The sequence below is a fragment of the Corythoichthys intestinalis genome, chromosome 2, assembly GCF_030265065.1.
Source record: "Corythoichthys intestinalis isolate RoL2023-P3 chromosome 2, ASM3026506v1, whole genome shotgun sequence".
NCBI lineage: Eukaryota > Metazoa > Chordata > Actinopteri > Syngnathiformes > Syngnathidae > Corythoichthys > Corythoichthys intestinalis.
Window position 1 is genome coordinate 33,252,077 of NC_080396.1, and position 21,870 is coordinate 33,273,946.

General features: G+C 40.9%; 2 protein-coding genes across 15 annotated transcripts; one reads left to right on the top strand and one right to left on the bottom strand.

Annotated features, from left to right (window-relative positions):
* Window positions 1-3: 3 nt before the first annotated feature.
* Window positions 4-21,827, top strand: pm20d1.2 (peptidase M20 domain containing 1, tandem duplicate 2). Of its 13 annotated transcripts, none has more exons than XR_009062583.1 (18): window positions 4-290; window positions 379-465; window positions 2,285-2,520; window positions 3,606-3,692; window positions 3,785-3,918; window positions 3,995-4,114; window positions 5,361-5,436; window positions 5,508-5,569; window positions 5,642-5,720; window positions 5,797-5,868; window positions 5,932-6,097; window positions 14,492-18,045; window positions 18,123-19,837; window positions 20,228-20,386; window positions 20,700-20,823; window positions 21,170-21,323; window positions 21,426-21,536; window positions 21,667-21,827. XR_009062583.1 is itself a non-coding variant. In XM_057830253.1 (13 exons), the coding sequence occupies exons 1-13, from the start codon at window positions 95-97 to the stop codon at window positions 6,546-6,548; spliced, it is 1,545 nt and encodes a 514-aa protein (XP_057686236.1). In that variant the 5' UTR covers window positions 6-94; the 3' UTR covers window positions 6,549-6,957. The 13 variants fall into 13 exon arrangements, 1 of the variants encoding a protein (XP_057686236.1); XR_009062580.1 differs by having other exon boundaries at window positions 14,492-17,410; window positions 17,605-19,837; XR_009062579.1 differs by having other exon boundaries at window positions 14,492-17,169; window positions 17,261-19,837.
* Window positions 10,238-14,318, bottom strand: LOC130912289 (acidic mammalian chitinase-like). 2 transcript variants are annotated; one of them, XM_057830271.1, is made up of 12 exons: window positions 14,185-14,318; window positions 13,637-13,688; window positions 13,518-13,549; window positions 13,420-13,446; window positions 13,114-13,303; window positions 12,972-13,031; window positions 11,701-11,827; window positions 11,489-11,598; window positions 11,308-11,407; window positions 11,074-11,214; window positions 10,911-10,988; window positions 10,238-10,659 (listed from the first exon to the last, which is right to left on the bottom strand). In XM_057830271.1, the coding sequence occupies exons 3-12, from the start codon at window positions 13,540-13,542 to the stop codon at window positions 10,513-10,515; spliced, it is 1,005 nt and encodes a 334-aa protein (XP_057686254.1). In that variant the 5' UTR covers window positions 13,543-13,549; window positions 13,637-13,688; window positions 14,185-14,318; the 3' UTR covers window positions 10,238-10,512. The 2 variants fall into 2 exon arrangements, with proteins under 2 accessions (XP_057686254.1, XP_057686253.1); XM_057830270.1 differs by having other exon boundaries at window positions 12,972-13,034.
* Window positions 21,828-21,870: the final 43 nt, after the last annotated feature.

Sequence of the window (21,870 nt, forward strand, 5' to 3'; positions counted from 1 at the left end):
ACGTCATTATGTGACGCATGCGTGCCCCGGTGACAGAAAAATTGAAATTCCTGGGTTAAAGGCTACTGTTGTTGTTCCCCACGTTAACCTGGTGATGATGATCAAGTTTTTAAAGATAATACTCGGTACGGGCTTTGCTTTCATTTTCATCTTGGTTACGATAGCGTCAATTAGAACTCTGTCACTGGACGTCAACGCTGGACTTCAACTCGCACGCTGGGAAACGGTGAGTAATATCTCCTTCGATATAGACCACCGTAAACGAGAGGAGCTCCTAACTCGCTTTAAAGGTAACTATATCCATTTTACACAAGCAACAAACTCAATTTACGACTACTGCCTCTTATTATTTAGTTATTTATGTCTTATCTAATTCAGAGGCCATTCGCATCCCCACTGTGTCATTTTCACCCACGGAGAGCAACACAACTGCACTGCTCGACTTCAACTCGTTTCTCCGAAGAGGTACTGCCGCTTTGAGTTAGTAGTTAGTTGTAAGCTAAGTCACCAGTCGGTACACACTTTGCGGTGTACTGAACACAGTACAAAAAGGCCGCAATCGAGACCAGTGGGCATTTACTGTGCTGTACATAACAAGCCAGAGCTATACAGTGCGAGAGTTGCGAACCTCCCATAGGGATCCATTATACGATTTTGCTTCTGAGTAACGGAACCTCGAATAGTTCCAAACATGGCTTTGACGAGGGCAGACCCCCATTCATTTCAATAGCTGGCTGTCAAGTAGGGGTGTGACAAAATATCGAAACGGTGACATATCGTGATACTTTGTATCACAAAAGGTTATCGATATGCTCCTGCAAAAATCGAGATATCGTTTTAAAAAGCTGTCAATGTCTATTAAAAAAAAAAAAAAAAAAAAAAGGAACCAACAAGTTGCTACCAAAATCCTCCACCATAATAGTGTCTCAGTTAACTCTAAGGCTACCATACGACACCCAATGCATTTAGACTGGAAGCGGTCGTTCATTCGGAACCAGAGCATTCACAGTCCTTCTGTCAGATTTTCAGGGCATTTACAGTTCACTTGCTGTTCATTTTAGGGCATTTCCAGGTCATTTCCTGTTGGGTTTGTGTCACTACCTATTCATTTGGGTGATTCCCAGGTCACTTCCTGTTCTGTAACACAAAATAAACAGGAAGTGACCCATAAAATACCCCAAAATGAACAGGAAGTAACTGAAAATCAACAGATTAATGACCTTAAATTAAGCTTGAGAACGATAAACTGATACGACCGGATATCCGGTTTTACAGGTGAGAGATACAGATGTATCGATAATAAAGTTGACATTCGACAGCAATTAGCCATTAAATATTCAATGAACCGATAGTAGAGATAGAATTCGGCTATCGCGAGCACAAGAGTCGGCTTCTAATGCCAAGTTCAATGCATTGCTTAATATGATAATAATTTAGCTTTTACTTCACATGCTGCGCTTGTGTCATTCACCACACAGTGCACTTAGATCGAGACCGCACGCATGATATAATATGGACAAGCACTACTCACAATCGTGGTTGCCTCAACTTCCCATGCATTTTGGCAGAACCGCTACTAGTCGCCGTCATTACCCGATCGTCACGGGCGTGTCATAACAACGCGAGAGCTAACGAAACCACTGTAAGGCACGCTCCATAGCATTTTCTTCACAGCCCAAAACGAAACTAGTAGTGGCAACGAAGCAACATGCTAAAACAATGGACAGTGTGATCACCGACGCCAGCGACGTGCAGCGATTGATTTTCAACGCACCCAGGAAAAAGTCGGACTTTGAAGTGATGAAGGCAGCCAGATCTGTTCACAAGGGACAGAGCTTGTGTGAAATGTGGAGCGGTACAGAGATTGTGAGTTTTTAACCCTGAAAAATAACCCGCTACAATGGTGGAAAGGGCGGCATATTGTTTCCACGAAACGCAGTCTACTTAAACATGAACATGTGGATTAGTTGATCTTCTTCAAGAAAAATCTGCCCTTCAAAAAAGATATGGACAGTGATGAGGAATAAAAAATGAGTGAATATCCGAATATCCGTTTTTACCATAAATGTCGCAATCACCGCTGTTAGTTCTATAAAAAAAAAAAAAACATTACAGTGCTGCTTGTGCTTGGAGCTATTCACGTCTACATGAACCACGTGACCACCTGCGGTGAGATCAGAGAGTCTCGCAACTCTTTCTACATGGCTCTGTAATAAACTAAGCTAAAAAGAATACTGTATGCAGTTTCTTCACCATTCTCTGTATTCTTGGCTTCTCTTGTCAGCCTTCCCTACAATTTTTAGTTCAAGTCTGGTCCAGCATGAGCTGGTGGCAAACTACAGCCACTTGTTTTGGATCCCTGGATCCAATTCCGACCTGCTCCCCTACCTGCTGTTGGCTCACATCGACGTGGTGCCCGCCACAGAGTCTGACGGCTGGGTGGCTCCGCCTTTTTCTGCACAGGAGATAGAAGGTTTCATCTATGGTCGAGGGACCATAGATGACAAAGGCTCTTTAATGGTGAGAGAAACCTTTCCGAATGTAAATGTGACCTCTCACATTAAAAATGAGTCTTACCTTCTCAATTTTCACAAATGAATAATCTCGGCAATGACATTGCAACCATTTTGCTATGCCTTTTCATCTCAGTGAAACTGCGATTTTAAGTTTGGTGGTCTGTCTATTAAACAGATTTGCAAGATCGCCCTTATATTTTTAAAGCAACCCCGCTTGTCCTTAGCTTCCAGAATGTTAATTGTTAGGGTAGACAACTACCAAATTAGGCACAGAATCTCAAGACGTAACTTTTAGAATTCATTCTGAAACAGTGTAGTTGAACCTCACCAACAACCAAAGGGTCTTGATTGACTTATTAATATCCAAACATGAACCGTTATTGTCATTCACATTTATTTTTTCAGCATAATTTTCAAGTTCACCCGAGCTATCATCATTTTGACTAGTTGCTGCCTTCACATCTATTATAATCACAGATCTATATGATGACACCAGATCAGTAACACCATCGAACCAGACTGTAGGTAACTACGGTAGAGTATTTTTTGAAACAGCCACTGTATCTTCTTTCTCAAGCTGTCCTTTTTTTTAACCATGAAAATCCATAGATATGTCAGAGTTTGTGAAAACCAAAGACCATAGATTAATTATACCACAACACATTGGCATGTGAAAATAAACCCATTTTGAGCAGTAGGCCGAAACAGACCAATGGGAGGCCGGTATTTTCGGCTCGCAACAAGTGATGCATGAATTAACGGTACGTTGTATTATGGAAAAATCTTATGCATTACTTCCCTTATTTAAGTACATAACAGTATTGAAATTATTAAATTGGGTATGAAATTTGCAAAAGAGAATCTTTTATCTTTATACAGAGACTCGTAAACTGGGTTTATCCATGTGAATATTTATGAAACCGATAAGAACATCAGTGATTGTTTTTGCTATATTTTGAGATAATTTTGCTTTGCCAGGTAACAAATTACAAACGCTGGGTTAACTTTGTGTGCTGGAATGGAATGGGACTGGCGACCGCTGACCTAAACTGAAGCAAGAAAGAAACATATCTTTATTTTTTATTCCAGGGTATTCTTCAAGCCTTGGAATACTTGCTGATTAAAGGCTATGCACCACGTAGAGGATTTTATATTGGTCTCGGCCATGATGAGGAAGTAAGCCACCTTTCACTAAACGGACTTCGGAAGTAGATGAGGCTTAGTGAGATGTTCCCTTTGCAAGTAGTTGTCTTTTCTGTCTTTTTAAGGTCAGTGGTTATCAGGGAGCTGTGAACATTGCACGACTTTTGAAACAGCGAAACACTCGACTGGCATTTGTACTAGACGAGGGTCTTGCTGTGCTTGATGGGGTCATCAGCGGTCTCGATGGACCCGCTGCTTTGTGAGAACCTCAAGATGGAATTAGTAGTACAGTATTGCAACATATAATAGATAAACTCTTTGCATGTGTTTTGTAGAATCGGTGTAAGCGAAAAGGGGTCTGCCACTGTTAAGCTGAGTGTTTCCATGCTTCCTGGACATTCATCAATGCCTTCAAGGGAGAGCTGTATTGGGATCTTAGCAGCAGCAGTCAAAAAGTTTTTCTTTTCAATTATTATTATTATGTTTTTTTTTATCTCATTGGATGCCATTGACGTTGATAGATGTCACATCCATTTTAACTTAGTAGCATGGCAGGGTATTATGTTTCAGTGCCATTGCCGGCAAAAAACTCCATTTGACCAATGAAGGCAGACAGATGCCATCAAGGGCAGGCAATTACCATATTTTCTGGGCTATAAAGGCCTTTTCACACTAGCGTCAGCCCAGTGTGAAGAGCGGTCCACGGCAAGCGAAAAACGGGACGAGCATGTAGACTTACGTAGACGCTGTCAACAAGTGAAAAGCGGCAAGCATATTTACTATAGTTCCAAGCACCAATGCGTTTATTTTTCATTGTTCCACTAGAAAACCACCTTTCAAGAAGTAGGGGGCATTATAATAGCCGTATAAAGAGTTTCACTAGTTTCGGTGTGAAGGAGAATAGTTTTTGCATTTCAACAAAAACACACATTAAGTGCCATTAAGCCTAGCAAGGAGAGGTATGAGAGTCATTTCTTGAGTGTCCTAGAACTCGCGAAACTTATCGTCGGCCATGGTTTGCGTGTATCCGTCCACCGAAACATCCTGATAGCACAGATATAAGTAGGCTTGCCCCTCTGCTATTGGATGTGTTGTTGACGTCAGCATGGCGGCACTCTGAAAATAGAGCAAGGCTCTATTATGGGCCCCGCCTCTCAGCACAAATTCATTCAAACTTGCCATTCTGTCCAAAATAGCCACCCACCCCTCCCACATACACAATGAATGGGTTGCCGTGGAACCCTTTACACTAGGCTGCCACTAGTGTGAAACGGCCTTAAGTCACACTTCTTTCATACTTTGGCTGAATCTGTGACTTATACTTACGTGTGACTAATATAATGTTAAAACGTAGAATTTTACATCTGGTGAAATATTATACCATCTAACCATGGAGTAAACATTATCCTGGACCCAGACATTAGAGGGCGCTCTTGGCCAAGAAATGTTAGTGTTCTAAACAGGGCTGATTATATTTATGTCTAATCCAACCAATATAATGATCATACATTTTTCTCCAAAAATTGGATTTGTAATTAATCTGCAATTTATGTTGTTTTTTTTCTGTGCTTGATGCATTATTTGACTAGTTCGACTTATACCAAAGTGATTTATAGTCCGGAAAATACAGAAGTTAAATATCTTTTTAATTTTTTAATAATCCATTTTCAGCATCCATTTCTAAAACAATATTTCTCTTAGACTGGAGGACAACCCCATGCCCATGTTATTTGGTTACGGACCTGAACGTGAAACATTTGAACACCTAGCTCACAAGGTACATTTTGAATAAACTACTTACTTGATGAAGTTTTAAATGGATGAAATCTTTTGTTTTTGTGATTTTAGTTTGGGGTTCCAATGAAGTTCATACTTTCAAACTTGTGGCTGTTTTCTCCACTTGTTGGCAGGTAATAACCGTCTGCACTATACATATTTTTTTTCTGACTTTTGAAATAAAATGGGTCTGTTTTCTGGCCGAGGTTTCTTCAACAAAAACCAGACTCAAATGCCTTTGTAAGGACAACTACTGCAGTTACAATGTTTAATGCAGGTGTAAAGGTAAAGCCGATGGAAATTAGCTTCCGATAATTTAGTGTGATTTTTAAATTTTTTTATTTATTTGTTTTTTCATCAGACAAATGTAATCCCTTCCTTTGCTGAAGCATATGTGAATTTACGAATCCACTCAGCACAGTCATTACAAGAGGTATTAGGTCAAATTTATTCCCTCTGGCGTTTTCAGCATCAAATAAAATGACTGTTTCTTTAGGTGCTGGACCTCATCCAGTTAACACTTGGAGACCACCGTGTAAAAATAGAGCTCATTGAGGGCTTTGATCCTTTACCCGTCAGTTCATCCAATGAGAAATCATTTGGTTTCCAGATCATCAAGAAAACCTTGTTGGACATGTTTCCGACAGTAGCGGTAGCTCCAGGTAAATGTAAAGGACGCCCAGTATTTTGTAAATGTGCTTTCAATGTTTCAATGTGCAGGTATTTGCGTTGGAAACACAGACAGTCGACACTTCAAAGATCTGACCAACGATATTTACCGTTTTGCTCCTCTATGGTTCAAACCAGGGGATGCAAAGAGGTAAGATGGCAGAATCGATACTGAACAAATGATAATTGGGCCATCTTCTGCTCAGAATTAATAATTCGATTCGATTTATGTGCAATATAGGCCCCCCCCCCCTTTTTTTTTTTTTTTTAAAGACCTGACTCATTTATAGGGAATGCATTTTCTCTTCTTCTAGGTTTCATGGCATAAATGAAAGGATTTCTAAAAAGAACTATGAGGAGCTGGTTCTGTTCTACTTCAGACTAATCCAAAACGGTGACATTGGGAAACTCCCTGAGCCTCACACATTTGTCCATGAACTCTAAACAAATTGGAAATACAAAATCATATTCTCTGGCCTAAAACAAAATTATGTAGATGCTTAATTATTGTGGTGCTTTGCAATGTTACAGTCTCAAGTAAATATTTTATGGCAAATGTACCAAATCACAACATAGAAATGTCATTGATGCTGACTTTGCAAATGCTGGAATGTAATAATATTTATAGCTTATTAATATTTTCATTTGATTGGAGTACATCAGAACAATTTAGTGTTGCTGAATCTGTGCACTGGAATTTTCACACTGTGAATTGAGTTTTAGTAAAATACACAAATTAACCTTTGTTTCTGTTTAGTCGTTTTACAAAATATCAACACTAGGGGTCTCCCGAATATGTTTGTTAAAAGGCAAAACATTTCTGATAAGAGTGAAGAAAATGTGTTATTTTCTAGATCAGGGGTGCCCATGTCCGGTCCTCAAGAGCCCCTATCCAGCTTGTTTTTCATGTGTCTCTTCTCCAACACACCTGAATCAAATAATCAGGATCGTTATCAGGCTCCTGCAGAGCTTGCTGATCATCCCAATCATTTTATTCAAGTGTATTAAAGGAGGGAGACATGGAAAACAAGCTGGATAGGGGCTCTCGAGGACCAGACTTGGGCACCCTGTTCTAGATGGAAAAGATGAAGTAGTAAAAGAGAAAAGCAGTGAATTCATGAGAGGGCAGAGATTTTTTTATGATGAATGTGTAAAAAAATCTATTTACTGCACATTATCTTCCGACGGCGTATTAGGGCCAAATATAGTGGGGCAAATAAGTATTTAATCAACCACCAACTCTGCAAGTTCTCCTACTTGAAAAGATTAGAGAGGCTTGTAATTGTCAATATGGGTGAACCTCAATCATGAGAGACAGAATGTGGGGGGGGGGGGGGGGGGGGGAAGAAATCACATTGTTTGATTTTTAAATAATTTATTTCCAAATTAGAGTGGAAAATAAGTATTTGGTCACCTACAGACAAGCAAGATTTCTGGCTGTCAAAGAGGTCTAACCTCTTCTAACGAGGTCTAACGAGGCTCCACTGGTTACCTATATTAATGGCACCTGTTTTAACTCATTATCGGTATAAAACACACCTGTCCACAACTCAGTCAGTCACACTCCAAACTCCACTGTGGCCAAGACCAAAGAGCTGTCGAAGGACACCAGAGACAAAATTGGAGACCTGCACCAGACTGGGAAGACTGAATCTGCAATAGGTAAAACGCTTGGTGTAAAGAAATCAACTGTGGGAGCAATTATTAGAAAATGGAAGACATACAAGACCACTGATAATCTCCCTCGATCTGGGGCTACATGCAAGATCTCACCCCGTGGCGCCAAAATGATAACAAGAACGGAGAGCAAAAATCCAAGAACACACGGGGGGACCTAGTGAATGACCTACAGAGAGCTAGGACCACAGTCACAAAGGCTCAGTAACACAAGGTGCCCCCAGGGACTCAAATACTGCACTGCCAGGTGTGTCCCCCTGCTGAAGAAAGTACACGTCCAGGCCTGTCTGCGGTTCGCTAGAGAGCATCTGGATGATCCAGAAGAGGACTGGGAGAATGTGTTATGGTCAGATGAAACCAAAATAGAACTTTTTGGTAGAAACACAGGTTCTCATGTTTGGAGGAGAAAGAATACTGAATTGTATCCGAAGAACACCATACCCACTGTGAAGCATTGGGGTGGAAACATCATGCTTTGGGGCTGTTTTTCTGCAAAGGGACCAGTATGACTGATCTGTGTAAAGGAAAGAATGAGTGGGGCCATGTATCGAGAGATTTTGAGTGAAAATCTCCTTCCATCAGCAAGGGCATTGAAGATGAGATGTGGCTGGGTCTTTCAGCATGACAATAATCCCAGACACACAGCCAGGGCAACAAAGATGTGGCTTCGTAAGAAGCATTTCAAGGTCCTGGAGTGGCCTAGCCAGTCTCCAGATCTCAACCCCATTGAAAATCTGTGGAGGGAGTCGAAAGTCCGTGTTGCCCAACGACAGCCCCAAAGCATCACTGCTCTAGAGCAGATCTACTTGGAGGAATGGGCCAAAATAGCAGCTACAGTCTGTGAAAAGCTTGTGAAGAGTTACAGAAAACGTTTGGCCTCCGTTATTGCCAACAAAGGGTACATAACAATGTATTGAGATGAACTTTTGATATTGACCAAATACTTATTTTCCACTGTGATTTGCAAATAAATAATCAAACAATGTGATTTTCTGACTACGAGATTAAAGTCACACTGTTACGAGAAAAAATGTTGAAATGTAACGGAAAAAAAAGTTATACTGTTACTACTAGAAAAAAAGCCATATTTTTACGTAGGAGTAATGTAGCTGAATAAGCTGCTATGCACAGTGCGTCAGGGTGATTGGGAGATGGGAAGTCCCTTTCATTACCACCCAAAAAATCAGCGGTGAAAAAAAACGATGTGACGTCACTCTGCCCTGCCTGTATAGACAACCTGTTCCCTGACTAGCTGCTTGATTACAAATGTTGCTGTTCATACTACAATTATTTACATGCAATGGTACATTTTAATGACTTTGTCCTGAAAACATAGCCAACACTATTGATTGCATGGGTCATCGGTGATTCTCATGAGTGCATATGTTGTTTTCTATTGGCATGCTTGCAAGCACCATTGACTTGTGCTAGCCTAGACACTTCGGAGCCCTGCCACTAACGGTTAACTAACAAACTGCATGGAATTTGTTGAAACTAACTCCATCGACAAAATAAACCCCAACTAAGTTGAATATTAAGCCTAATGTCAAAAATTCTGAACTTACCCTTTAAAATCAACCATATTGAAAGCATCTTGTGAGGCTGTGTTTTAAAATCAGTTTCCAAAACAAGAAAATATTTAATCTTTTATCTCATCTACATCAAATCATAATTAATAGAAGGATTTAAGCTAATGCTTCGTCGTAGCTCCCAGCTAAGGTACATGTGCATAAAATGTGTAGCGTCTTATTACTCCTATGTATTAATACTTTTTCCCCCTCATAGTAACAGTATATCATAGTCCTTTTTGTTGTTTGTTTTGTTGTGTTTTGCCCTTCAGATTCCATTTTTTTTGCTTGTTTTATTGTTTTGCTCAAACTTTTGTTTGCAAGTTTTGATTGACCTCATGTTTTTTTTTTTTTTTTTTTTTAAATAACTGCCTACTGCCCGTAGTTAGCTGGGATTGGCTCCAGCACCTCCGCGAACTTAGTGAGGAAAAGCGGCATGGAAAATGAATGAATGAATGAACTTTTTAGGCACAAATCCGATTCTATATTTGAACAGGGGCTATTGGATGTTAGTAGTTGTCAATGTCCTGCTGAGCCCACATTTTAAATGTAAATAAAGCCAACCATCAGTATTCCAACACTAACCCTCGAAAATATAAGGCAGACACAGTGTCCGCTAGTTAGCTCTATACCCTAAGAAGCGGTCATGTTCACAAATATTCTTAATTAACTATTAATTAGTAATTTCCTCCTTGAAGATGTTTAATAATGCTGCAAAATATGGGTTTCCTAATTTTCTAGTGAAACTACTCTTTTCATTGTTAAATTACAGCAGTGAAACCCCCGACCTAAAAAACATGTATCAATACAGAAATCAACACTGTTGTCAAAGACATTTTATTGATTTTTCCAACAAATCACCAAATTATTCCCGAAACAACAACTAATGTGGATTTCAATTTTTAATTCATAGATACGGTACCCCCCACCCAAAAAAAACCCTGAGTCATACAAGCTCACCATTGAAAAATTGATTTTTTTCCCCCCCATCCAGAAATAAAAATACTCAACAGTTCATCCCACATTTAGGTAAAAATACCCCAATTAACTAATAACTGTGGAGCAGGCCGCCCACAAAATGCTTGTGTTCTTCTGTATGACAAAGCAGACTTAATGTTTTAATATAATGAAACCATTCACTTATGTAAGGTATGTAAATGTGATTACTTGAAGTAGTTCTTCAGAGTTTTGATGACTGGATAAGGTCCAATCTCACCAAACCGGCCATTGCAGAACTCTACGTCAAAGTAATCCAGGTTCAGAGACATGACAAAGACTCCTCCAAAATGGTTTGTGGAAACAAAATTCGCCTGTATGTGCGAAAAAGAGAACATTATGGAAAATGTTAATTTTTTTGTCCCCATTAATTTCAGTAGGTGAAACCTATGTAGATTTTTTTTTTTTTTTACATCAAGTGAAATATTTCAAGTTAATATGGGTAGAAAGTTTGATGATTATGTTTGAAGACAACTAAATTCAGTGTTTCTGAAAATTAAAATATTCACATTAGGGATAATATTGTGACTTGGTTTTCACTTTCTGTTTGGCAGCATTGGTTTACCTTTTGAATGATTTCAGTTTGAGTGTCGAAGGTAATCTCACCCACTAACGGACTCTTCAAATGAATCCAATTGCACACCTGAGGAGAAGATCCATATTTTCACATACAGTATCGTAATCTATTCAAAGGGAAGCTACTGCCGATCCACTGCCTCGTGTTTTACCTCAGAAAGGGGCATGAAACCTCGGGGTAAATCGGTAAAGGTGCTTGCGGTGTCAGAAGTAGTTTCTGCAAACACTGCAATTCCCATGTTAAGCTTATTGGCTGGTGCTCCCTCATCTCTCCAGTTGTACATCGCGTTGACCTAAAGTATCACAAGAGAACAGAAATGGTAATTCAGATATTTGAACATGGGCTACAGACATACATAGCAAGGACATTGCTGGTTGTTACTTACTGCCTCATTGTATGAATCAGTTGTAGACCATAAAGATGGTCTCTGCGATTTAATGTATTTTTCAATGTCTGATGTCATCACATTCAAGAAATCTACATCACTGATAAAAAACAGAGGAGTTACTCCCTCAGAAATCACGTGGGGAGTATGTTGAGAGAATCATTTTGGAAATTGTCTTTACCTGGCAATCAAATGGATGTTATTGAAATGTATGGCAGGGACACTCATAGTGAGCAGCAGTTGAGGCTTTTCAAATAAACGTGCCTCTTGATTGATTTTGGTTCTGAATTCCTATACAACAGAAGGACTTAAGTGGAAACATACAGTATGGCAGGATATGCTTTTATCTGATAATGACTGACCACGGTAATTTCTAGTCTGAATTGATCATACCGAGATGAGCGAAATGGTATTCGCCGTAACTTGTTCAGTCCCCCACCAGAGGTTGATCCCATCAAAGTTTTGTCCTCTCAAGAAGGTAATTGTGTTTAGTATAAACGAATGCCTGTCTCCAAAGACCCTTGGACACAACAGAACACAAGTGGTCTTTAAAAATAGAGCAACAAAGAACTTAACACAGTATGCAGCTTTTCACAATACCTTATAATTTGGAATTCAATTGTTTTGATTATATTTTTCTGGATGCTTTGTGAAAGCTCTGTAAATATTTTCATCCGCTTTTTTTTGCGCGTCGCACAGCACACACTTTGACTGATTTATTCTAAAAATTCACGCAATGCAGGCTCTGTTTTCACAATTTCAAAGATTCACCAAAAACACTTTTTTGACAAAGCCCCATTCATTTGCAAAGGAAAAAACATTTTAAATGCCAGTTTTAAGAAATGCTACTTGTCCTACATTTTTGTCAAATTCAAAGAAATCACGTATCAAAACATTTACAAAAACCAAGGTGTGTGAAAATTTTGACAAAAACTTCCCCGTACATTTTCAATGACCCATTCTATTTCCATTGGTACATTTAACTCCCACAAAAATGTTTTCATTCACTCCCATTTATCTTCAACTCGGACCTGCAAAAAACTCCATTGGTGGTCTTAAAAAAAATCCACAAACTGTCCCAAAATTAACAGTGACAGACCTTTTCCTAAATCATCAGACAGTGACAAGAAATTAACAAAATATGACCTGTAAATGCTCCAAACCTAATGAAAATGACCTAAAAGCAACAGGGAATGACCCAAAATGGCCAAAATTAAGAATAAATTAGCCAAATTTTCCAATAGTGACTCTGGAATGTGCCAGTAATAATTAATAAGGGAGTTACCCAAAATTCGCTTATTGCCTACTATTGACCATGAGAGACAGCCAATAGATTTAAATCTAGAGGAGTGGCTGTGGAAAGTACACTCATCTTTCCATTGCCATTGACAGCACTCGACGTTTAATTCATTTGGACTGGGAGAGGGGAATGAATGTTCAAATGCTCCTAGTCTATATGGATTTGATGCCTTGTGACCTCAATAGCAGTCAATGAGTTAAAAAGAAAGTGACCCAAAAATGCCCAAAAATTAGTATGAAGTGATCTGAAATAAGCAGGAAGTGACCCATGGGAGAGCAAAGCATCCCTGTTTTCTAGTTACTTACAGAATGAAAAAAATAAAATAAAAGAGGAAATTCTGTGATGTTTGCTGGTCTTAACTTACATTGGTGTATTGATTGTCAAGTTGACCTCTAAAAGCTTTTTCACCGACGAACTCTGGCTGCTGCTGGAGCAAAAATGTTTACTTATTGATAAAATAAAAAACATGATGAAAACACCAATTAAATTGTTCATGTTGAACTGACCTTATTGCAGTAAAGGCATTCATTTTTTTAAATTCATCAGTTGTTGGCGAAATTTCAAAATTGGAATTAATGTTGACAGAGCTGTAGATCAGATGGGTGCACAGGTCCCCACTAATTCGGGCAATATCGAATTGGCTGCTGTGTACAGCTGATGTGCTTTCATATTGACACACAATGTTTGTGGTTGAACCTAAAACATTGACAGAAATCACCCGTTGTTTGTCTAAAATGGTAGGAATTACAGTACATTGGGATTTTTCAAATATTTACATTGGATGTACATATTATCACAAGGCATAAACTTACCCAGCTGAGCGGCAAACAGGTAGAAACCTGAAAATATACTCAGAAATGAGAAATGTTCAAACTACCTTACATAAGCAGTTTCAATTTGTGAAACCCACCTGCCAGTAAAATGCACTTCTGCATGTTGTTGCTATAAAGTAAGAAGCATAAAATGTTAAAAGGTAAACTTGTAGGAGTATATTACAATAATATATGTTAAATTTGAAATTTTCCTTACTTTTATTGGGATGGCAAAGATTTAACCAGAGACCAAATAGATTCTGGAATGACTGGAAAACACAAGAGCACAGTTTTATTACAACTTAGTATACAATAAATGAAACAAATAGCTTCTCCAAATATTTTCTCCAAACTTTGTAAGATGCTGCTTTAATGGTAAGTGTTGTATATGGTAAATGGGCCTTAAATGTATTGCCTTTCGATTCCTACCCAATTAAACATTTGTGAACACCTTTCAGACCCGCAGAGAAAATCCAATTCATTGTTTGATTTTTACATTTTCAATTTCAGTGAGCTCTCAACATGTACCATTATAATCAAGTGTCAGGATTTCCAGTTGGACAAATTAGCCTGGTTTTCCGAGAAATCAGTTCTGTATAAACCTAACAATCACTAACAACTAATATTCAATTTTCAGTCAAGACTGTGAATTCGGACAACATACAAATTTCAACGGATAAAGTATAAAACGCTTTAGTCTCTGTAAAACATGCATGATAATCATGCTATTAAAATGAACACAAGATAATCAAATTGTCTACTTACCAACTTAAAGGCAGCTTTCAGTGTTTCCTTTGATGATGGATGACCAATGAGTAGATATTCCTTCTTATATATACATCATGTTGATAATATCGGGTGGGGCAATTGGCTTGGGTCTGTCATTCTTTCAAAGGGCATAGCAGCCTACAAAAAAAGTATATGGCACTTTTTCAAAGTAAACCAATTAATAGGTGAGCCACACCTGCAATTAAAAAACCAAAACTCATTACAGTTAATTAGGTATCACTCTTAAAAGAAGCCTCTGGCTTATTTAATCTTTTAAACTTTTTTTTCTTTAATCATTTTACAGAGTGATGCAATTCCCAAGCCTACGATCATGCCTTCTGTTGCACGCAAGAATGATAGAAGCTGAGGAGTCCAAAACTGTGGTGGTCCTAGCCCACACTCCCCTTTACTGGCTTTTATTGTAGCCATTGTTCAATAAAAACCCTTCACTCCACTTCCGTTTTCTGGTCGCACTTTGGTCCACATCGACTTTGCCAACTTTGCCGCGACATAATCATCTGGCCTTCAGAAATGGACCAAGCGACCGCCGACTCCTTCCAAGACACCCTCGGACACCAGGTAATCGTGCTGGGCAAGCATGAGCAGGTGCTATGTAGCCTAGGAGAAACGCTCAGGACAATTTCTATGGACTTGCAGCTGGTCACGACACAGCTCTTGCAATCCCCCACATCCAGGGACGGTCCTACTGGATCTGTGAGTAGTCCAACTGGTGGTCTACCAACCCCCCGTTGGCCGGACGTATATATTCCAACCCCTGAATGTTATTCTGGGGAGTTGGCTTCTTGCAGTCGTTTTTTGCTCAATTGCAGTCTAGTTTTTAATATGCAACCTTCTAGTTATACCTCCGATGCCGCCAGGATTGCTTTTTTGTGTTAATCTGTTGAGGGGAAAGGCTGGTCAGTGGGCGACTGCACTGTGGGAGAGTAACTCACCGGTGTTAAACACTTTTGAGGCTTTTTCTGGGGAACTATGCAGGGTATTTGATCACCTTGTTCGTGGGAGAGAGGCCAGAAACCGCCTCTTCTCCCTCCAGCAGGGTTCCAAATCGGTGGCAGACTTTTCAATCGCGTTTTGTATTTTGGCCGCAGAAAGTGGCAGGGATGAGCTAGCCTTAGTGTCTATTTTTACACGCAATTTGGCAGATAATATCCAAGACGAACTAGCAACACGGGATGAACCTTCCACCCTAGAAGAGCTAATCACCCTAGCCATAAAGATTGATAATCGCATCAGGGAACGTAAGAGGGAGAAAGCTAGTGAATCACGCCTGTTCCCGCCACTCATGTCACCATGGGCTGGTGCAGTCAACCCACCCCCTAATGCTACTCCGACACTGACACTCCCTTCTCCTTTGGAGGAGCCCATGCAACTTGGGTGAACCCAGTTAGCGCCGAACGAGCGCCACAGGCGCCGCCAAGATAACCTTTGCTTTTACGGCGGACAAACCGGACACTTTGCGATCTCCTGCTCAGCACGGCTAAAAGACAGGGCTCACCAGGGAAAGAGCACGCTAGTGAACCAAACGTCCTCAAATCCTCGCCTTCTGTCACGACTCGTACTCCCTGCTAGCATCTCCCATGGTTTGGTAGCTAAGCCACTTCAGGTTCTCATTGATTCAGGTGCTGATGACAGTTTCATGGATGAAAGATTTGCGAACGAAGCCAAAATCCCTTTCAAACCCCTTGGGGCCCCCAAGGTAGTAGAAGCCGTGGACGGTAGAAAGCTGTTTTCGGTAACCCATCGCACCATCCCTCTCATGCTCAAGGTCTCGGGAAATCATCATGAATTAATACAAATGTTTATTATCTCCTCACCAGTAGCACATGTCATCCTTGGTCTCTCCTAGCTTAAACACCACAACCCAAACATCAACTGGACGGAGGGAAAGATCGTGGGATGGAGCAATCGCTGCCTTTTGGAATGTTTTGGCTCGGCGCACCCACTTGGTAGACCGGTAAGAAAGCCAACCTGTCCGCCAGTGCCTCCTGACCTCACCAGTGTGCCCCCTGAATACCATGACTTGGCGACAGTGACCCTCTGACGAAGGCGGAAGTGCTCGCCGAAACATGTCAGGTAAATAAAACCACCTACTATTGCCTGGGATAAAAGAAAAGGTTTGATGAATTTACAAGTGTAGGCAAAATTAACTCTATACAACTAATGGCAAACCTGATGCACTATCACGGCTACAATCTCCCCATCTGGACACAGAAGACCCTGGGCCCATTCTTCCCTCAGCCTGCTTGGTCGGTGCAGCTAGATGGGAGATCACATCACTGGTCAGGGAAGCTCAGAAGGCTGATCCGGATCCAGGAAACGGTCCCCCAAACCGACCTATATGTCCCATCTGGGGTGCGGTCTCAAGTCCTGGAATTGAGCCATTCGTCCAAGCTAACCTGCCACCCTGGGGTCCATAGGACCCTCTGTTTCCTCCGACAATTGTTCTGGTGGTCTGGTATGGCTAAAGATGCCTGTAACTTTGCCAATGCCTGCACAGTCTGTGCTCAAGGGAAGGCCTCCCATCAGCCACCCGCTGGTATGTTATGCCCTCTCCCTGTTCCCAGTCGACCTTGGTCCCACATCGCAGTTGATCTTGTAACCGGTCTGCCTCCCTCTGAAGGTAACACAGTTATCCTTACCATTATCAATCATTTTCCCAAGTCTGTTCACGATGTTCCTCTTCCCAAACTACCCTCTGCTCTTGAAACCGCCAATCTCTTGGTCAAGCATGTTTTCAGGCTTCATGGCCTCCCTTTAGACATCGTTTCAGACCGTGGTCCCCAGTTCTCCTCGGTGGTGTGGAAAGAATTCTGCATGGCGGTGGGGGCGACAGCCAGTCTATCTTTAGGATACCATCCCCAGACCAACGGCCAGACGGAAAGGGCCAACCAGGACCTAGAAGCTGCTCTGCGTTGTGTTACCGCCCACCATCCGGTCTCCTGGAGCACTTCCCTTCCATGGGTTGAGTATGCCCATAATTTGCTCATCTGCTTGGCCACTTGCATGTGCCCTTTCATGGCTTGTAATGGCTTTGAGCCTCCGTTGTTCCCAGAGCAGGAAAAGGAAATAGCCGTTCCTGCTGTGAAGGACCACGTTGGCAGCATTAGGGAAATCTGGAAGACTAAGGACTGCCCTCGCTCGCACCGCTGAGAAAAACAAGCGACTGGCCGATCTCCATCGTTCACCAGCCCCAGAATACAAGGTGGGACAGGAGGTCTGGTTGTCCGCCCGGGACCTCCCCCTGCATGTAGAGTCATGCAAAATTGCCCCCCGCTTCGTGGGCCCTTACAAAATAACAAAGATCATCAACCCCTCTGCCGTTCGGTTGGACCTCCTGGCATCCGTGAATGTCCACCCTACCTTTAACGTTTCCCTTCTCATTTCTGTTTCCTCCAGTGACCTGTGTCCTCCTGCCATTGCACCTCCCCTGCCCCTTCTCATTGATGGCCAACCCGCATTTGCAGTCTCCAAGATTCTTGATGTCCGGCCTCGCGGCCGTGGATTCTGGTGGAATAGGTGGGCTATGGCCCTAAGGAGAGGTCATGGATCTCCCGTAGCCTTATTTTGGACCCGTCCCTCTTGCGGGACTTCTATGCTGCTAACCCTGGGAAGCTGGGAAGGCCGCCCGGTGGCGTCCGTTGGGGGGGTTACTGTGGTGGTCCTAGCCCACACTCCCCTCTACTGGCTTTTATTGTTGTTACACTTCCTGTTTTATGTGGCATGAGTTCAACCTTGGCAGACCTGGGAGTTCACCTGCAGCTCATCACAATCAACACTGCTTGTAAGGAGCGGCCTAGGCAGTAAGCAGGTGCCAGATGATTCTGCCAATCACCAGTGGTACAGTGGCCAACTACGCCTGAAGTTTTTGACAATTGTTTATCGAATTCTTGATTAATCTTGTTCTTTGCCATCAGGACACCCACCCATCAAGTCCTCACAGCCACAGCTACAGCCATAGCCATTGTTCAATAAAAACCCTTCACTCCACTTCCGTTTTCTGGTCGCACTTTGGTCCACATCGACTTTGCCAACTTTGCCGCGACACAAAACATTCATAAATCTTAACTATTTGGGTGATTGTTTTATTTTCAGAGGTTAGGATTGGAGAAAAGACATCTGTTTTGCAAGACCTCGCTACTGGTGAAGATTGATACAGTATAAATTTCCTCAATATACTTGTACTTATACGTATAAACACAATAAAATGTGCTTTTTACGTGGGAAATTACCATATGCACGAAGTCTTCAGAGGAATAGATTTTAATGCATTATGTATGGAAACAGTTAACGTTGAATTGGGGGTTTAATTTATCACATTGATTATCAAGGGGAGAAAAATCATTTTCCCCTTTTTTTGTCATTTTGCCCCACACAACAAACCAAACCTTGAACATCAGGAGCAAATTTTCACAGAAAATGATATGGAACACTTTTTCTTCTTTTTAAATCACTAAATATGATAAACATCAATTCATTGTGACTTTTACTGTGCAGGGTGTAGTCATTCATTCTGAGACCCTTGCTGACAGCAAACCAGGACTGTGTCATGTGTTTGAGGTTTTCACATCTCCTTAATTGTATAATGACAACATTAAAGATAATAATCATGAGTACAGTGTGTTATTAGGCTGCTTAAAGAGCAACACCACACCTGTTCGAGCTTTAATTGATACTACTGTGGATTTGTGCCAAAGCTATCAGAAACTAAATTCCTCTCTTTATTCTTTCGTTTCCTCGTCTTAATGTTATTTTTCTCAGGTTTTCTGTAGCACTCCTTCCACACGCTTTCACCAATTCACTTCGCTCCAACTTTGTCACAAATCACATTCATTTCCTATTTAACATTCGATATTTCAGCTTGGAAAGCTTCCCATTCCTCTTTCATGACCTTCACAAGATTCCAACTTCGATATGTTTACCAAACATTTCACATATTTTCAACTCTTCATATTTTTGACCGAAAACTAACAATTTTCCTGTTAGGGTGGCGTGAGCAAGGAGGGGATCCCAAAGCAGACAGCCGGTTGTGAGGATGGATATTTTATTGGTGAACAAAATGATGACACGAGCGTCGAGGCAGAAGGCGGGTGACGTCAGGCTTGGAGGGCTTAGCAGGGAGGCGAAGCGGAGGCTCGAGGAGAGGCAGGCGTGGAATCCGACAATCGGCGCGCATAAGACAAGTCCTGGGGCAAGAGCAAAAATGTCAGCAACTAGTAATCAAAACGATGAATCAAGGAAATGCGAGATACAACTGACGGAAGTAACCAGACGAGTTGATCGGGCGACGAGGTGGTGGCGTCTGTCATTACCCGATCGTGACGGGTGCATCGATTGTGACGGTTTGCTACTGCGCACGCGCAGATCAACGCCATTTTCTCCCGAGGGATGACGGGAGATATAGATTTATGCGTTAGGCTCGGACATTGAGGGTTTTTTATGCGTGTGTGTACGCCGCTATCTTCGAGTAGCATGAAATGCTTGAATATGTCTTAATAGATACTTCGAGTGATCCGAGAAGATGAATGTGGATACCTAGCATCTTCCAAGGTACCTGGTCGACGGAACGCTTCCAACTACTCAAGTGGGCGCCGTAAGATTCGACGAATGGTGCGTGATTTCATTGTTAAAGGTAAGTAAAACTGATGTTATACTGGCAATTTGTGTTATAGGTCTGAAAAGAGGGTCATGAATATATGAGCCTCTACGTTTTTTTAATCCTTTATAGGCCAAGTAACTATTTTTTATGCCATTTAAAAAACGCAGCTCCATAAACTATTTATAAAGATATTGAAATCATTGAAAAAAAGAGGCACTTTTTCTATTTTTGTTTTTTAAGTAGAAAATGAGAAAGATATGAGATGTTATAATAAAAATAAGTGAAACTGTTGTGAATGTCAGGTGGGAGAAGGTCCAGAGCTGAGTTTTATTTATTTATTATTATTGATCTCTGTCAGGTGGTGGTCATTTTAATCTACTGAATTTTAAGAATCTCTTTGCTTTTTTAATTTTCGTCCAACAGATAAAAGACCCCCCAATGAAATATATGCGCCTGGTCATCAAGTCAAAGGGGAAGCAGACTATCCTCATGGAGTGTCAAAATAACTCTGGGAACTAGAGCGGCGTCGAGGCCATTTCTAGCTTCTATTGGCCAACAATGATTCAGGACATCAATGAATGGGTAAATGCCTTAATTGAGCAACTAAGTTAAATCAGAAGCGTTACATGAAATTTATTTCATCTAAAGTAATGATTTATATTGAAGCACAAATGGATTGTTTTCACTTCTCAACAGACATTACGATATTAGACCATCCTCCTTTTCAGAATTGTAGAAATATTGTAAATAATTTTTTTTTTTTTTTTCTGAAAAATTATCAAATATTGTCACATTTTTAAAGCCTTTTTGGTGGTCTGTTTTTCATTTTGTGACACTTATGTCAAAGAACATTGGGAGGTATTGGGCATGGATTTATTTGCATTTCTTTTTAAAGGCATGGGCACAGATTTGCCCTCTGGACAGAGAAAGCGTCCCCTCTTCTTCAGGGATCTCTACAGCCTGTCTTCAGGGTTCCAAAGGCAACCCCCTCTATATCTTACTAAACTTCAATCAGACAGGTAAAAGAAAACTACAAGATAATCAATCAATGTTGATAAGGGGAATGGTCATCACTGCAATTGATTGCTTACCTGGTCATAACGTTCACCTGCATGTCATGTGTAAATTATGTCTTCTTTGAAAGGTTGAGGATGACACTGACAGCTGCCTAATCCTGGACATAATTTCCTTTGATCTAAATTGAGGACATAACTGCTATACTAGTAATTATAATTAGAGACAGGGCCCAATGAGGCAGTATTGCGCAGGGAGTTTAGTAATTGTCATGAGAAGCCAATTACATTTTAAACGTTTGTTTTTTAATAAATTTGATACTTTTTCATTGTCGGCTCACCTATATTACAGTTGCCAGAAGTATTGACTGCCAACATACATGAAAAAGTTGTCCTTCGGGAAGGTGACCGTGCTATATGCACATTGGCGCTTGTGTGGTCCAGAATCAGAGACCTTGGTTCTCCAGACTCCTTCAGAAGACGGCCACATTTTAAATGGCTTAACAGTAAGTACTTCAGTAAAATGCAATGACATGTACTTTTTTTGTGCTGTTGTCACATTTGTCTACAAGCTATATATGTAAATGTGATTTTTTTTTATCCCACAGGTGTCTGGACATGGAGCAGGTTCTGTGCAGAATTCAGGAGAGAGTATTACAACATGTACACCATTGAGATCTGCCATGGGTATGGGGAGCAGTTCAAACAATCCCCACGAGGTGAGTTGCACTGTGTAAGCTTATCTTGGTGTCATTAGAGACACTTAATATCTCAACAAAGCATAGACATGGTGGAAAAGCCACAGTGCTTGGAAACGGTATTTCTCAGTGTTTTTATGTTCTTTTATAGGATTTGTTGGAGAGGAGAAAAGGGGTAAAGTAACGGCGTTTTACTGCGAGGAGGAAACACCTACAGGATACTGCAGTTGTTCCTGCTGTCCAATGCATTAAACTTTAATGTTTTTGTTTGAGTTTGTTCTACACATGCACATTAAAACTGTTTCAGCTTAAGGCATTTTGTTTTCTTCAATCTACAGCATAATCATTGGATGCT

Excerpts from the sequence above, each read along its gene's own strand:
- LOC130912289 (XM_057830270.1), bottom strand. The coding sequence starts at position 13,542 with ATGCAGAAGTGCATTTTACTGGCAG. Across the intron at positions 11,599-11,700 it reads ATACCATTTCGCTCATCTCG|GAATTCAGAACCAAAATCAA; the intron begins GTATGATCAATT and ends TCTGTTGTATAG. Across the intron at positions 11,408-11,488 it reads AACATCCATTTGATTGCCAG|TGATGTAGATTTCTTGAATG; the intron begins GTAAAGACAATT and ends GTTTTTTATCAG.
- pm20d1.2 (XM_057830253.1), top strand. The coding sequence starts at position 95 with ATGATGATCAAGTTTTTAAAGATAATACTCGGTACGGGCTTTGCTTTC. Across the intron at positions 5,721-5,796 it reads TGTTTAATGCAGGTGTAAAG|ACAAATGTAATCCCTTCCTT; the intron begins GTAAAGCCGATG and ends TTTTTTCATCAG. Across the intron at positions 6,098-6,155 it reads GACAGTAGCGGTAGCTCCAG|GTATTTGCGTTGGAAACACA; the intron begins GTAAATGTAAAG and ends TTCAATGTGCAG.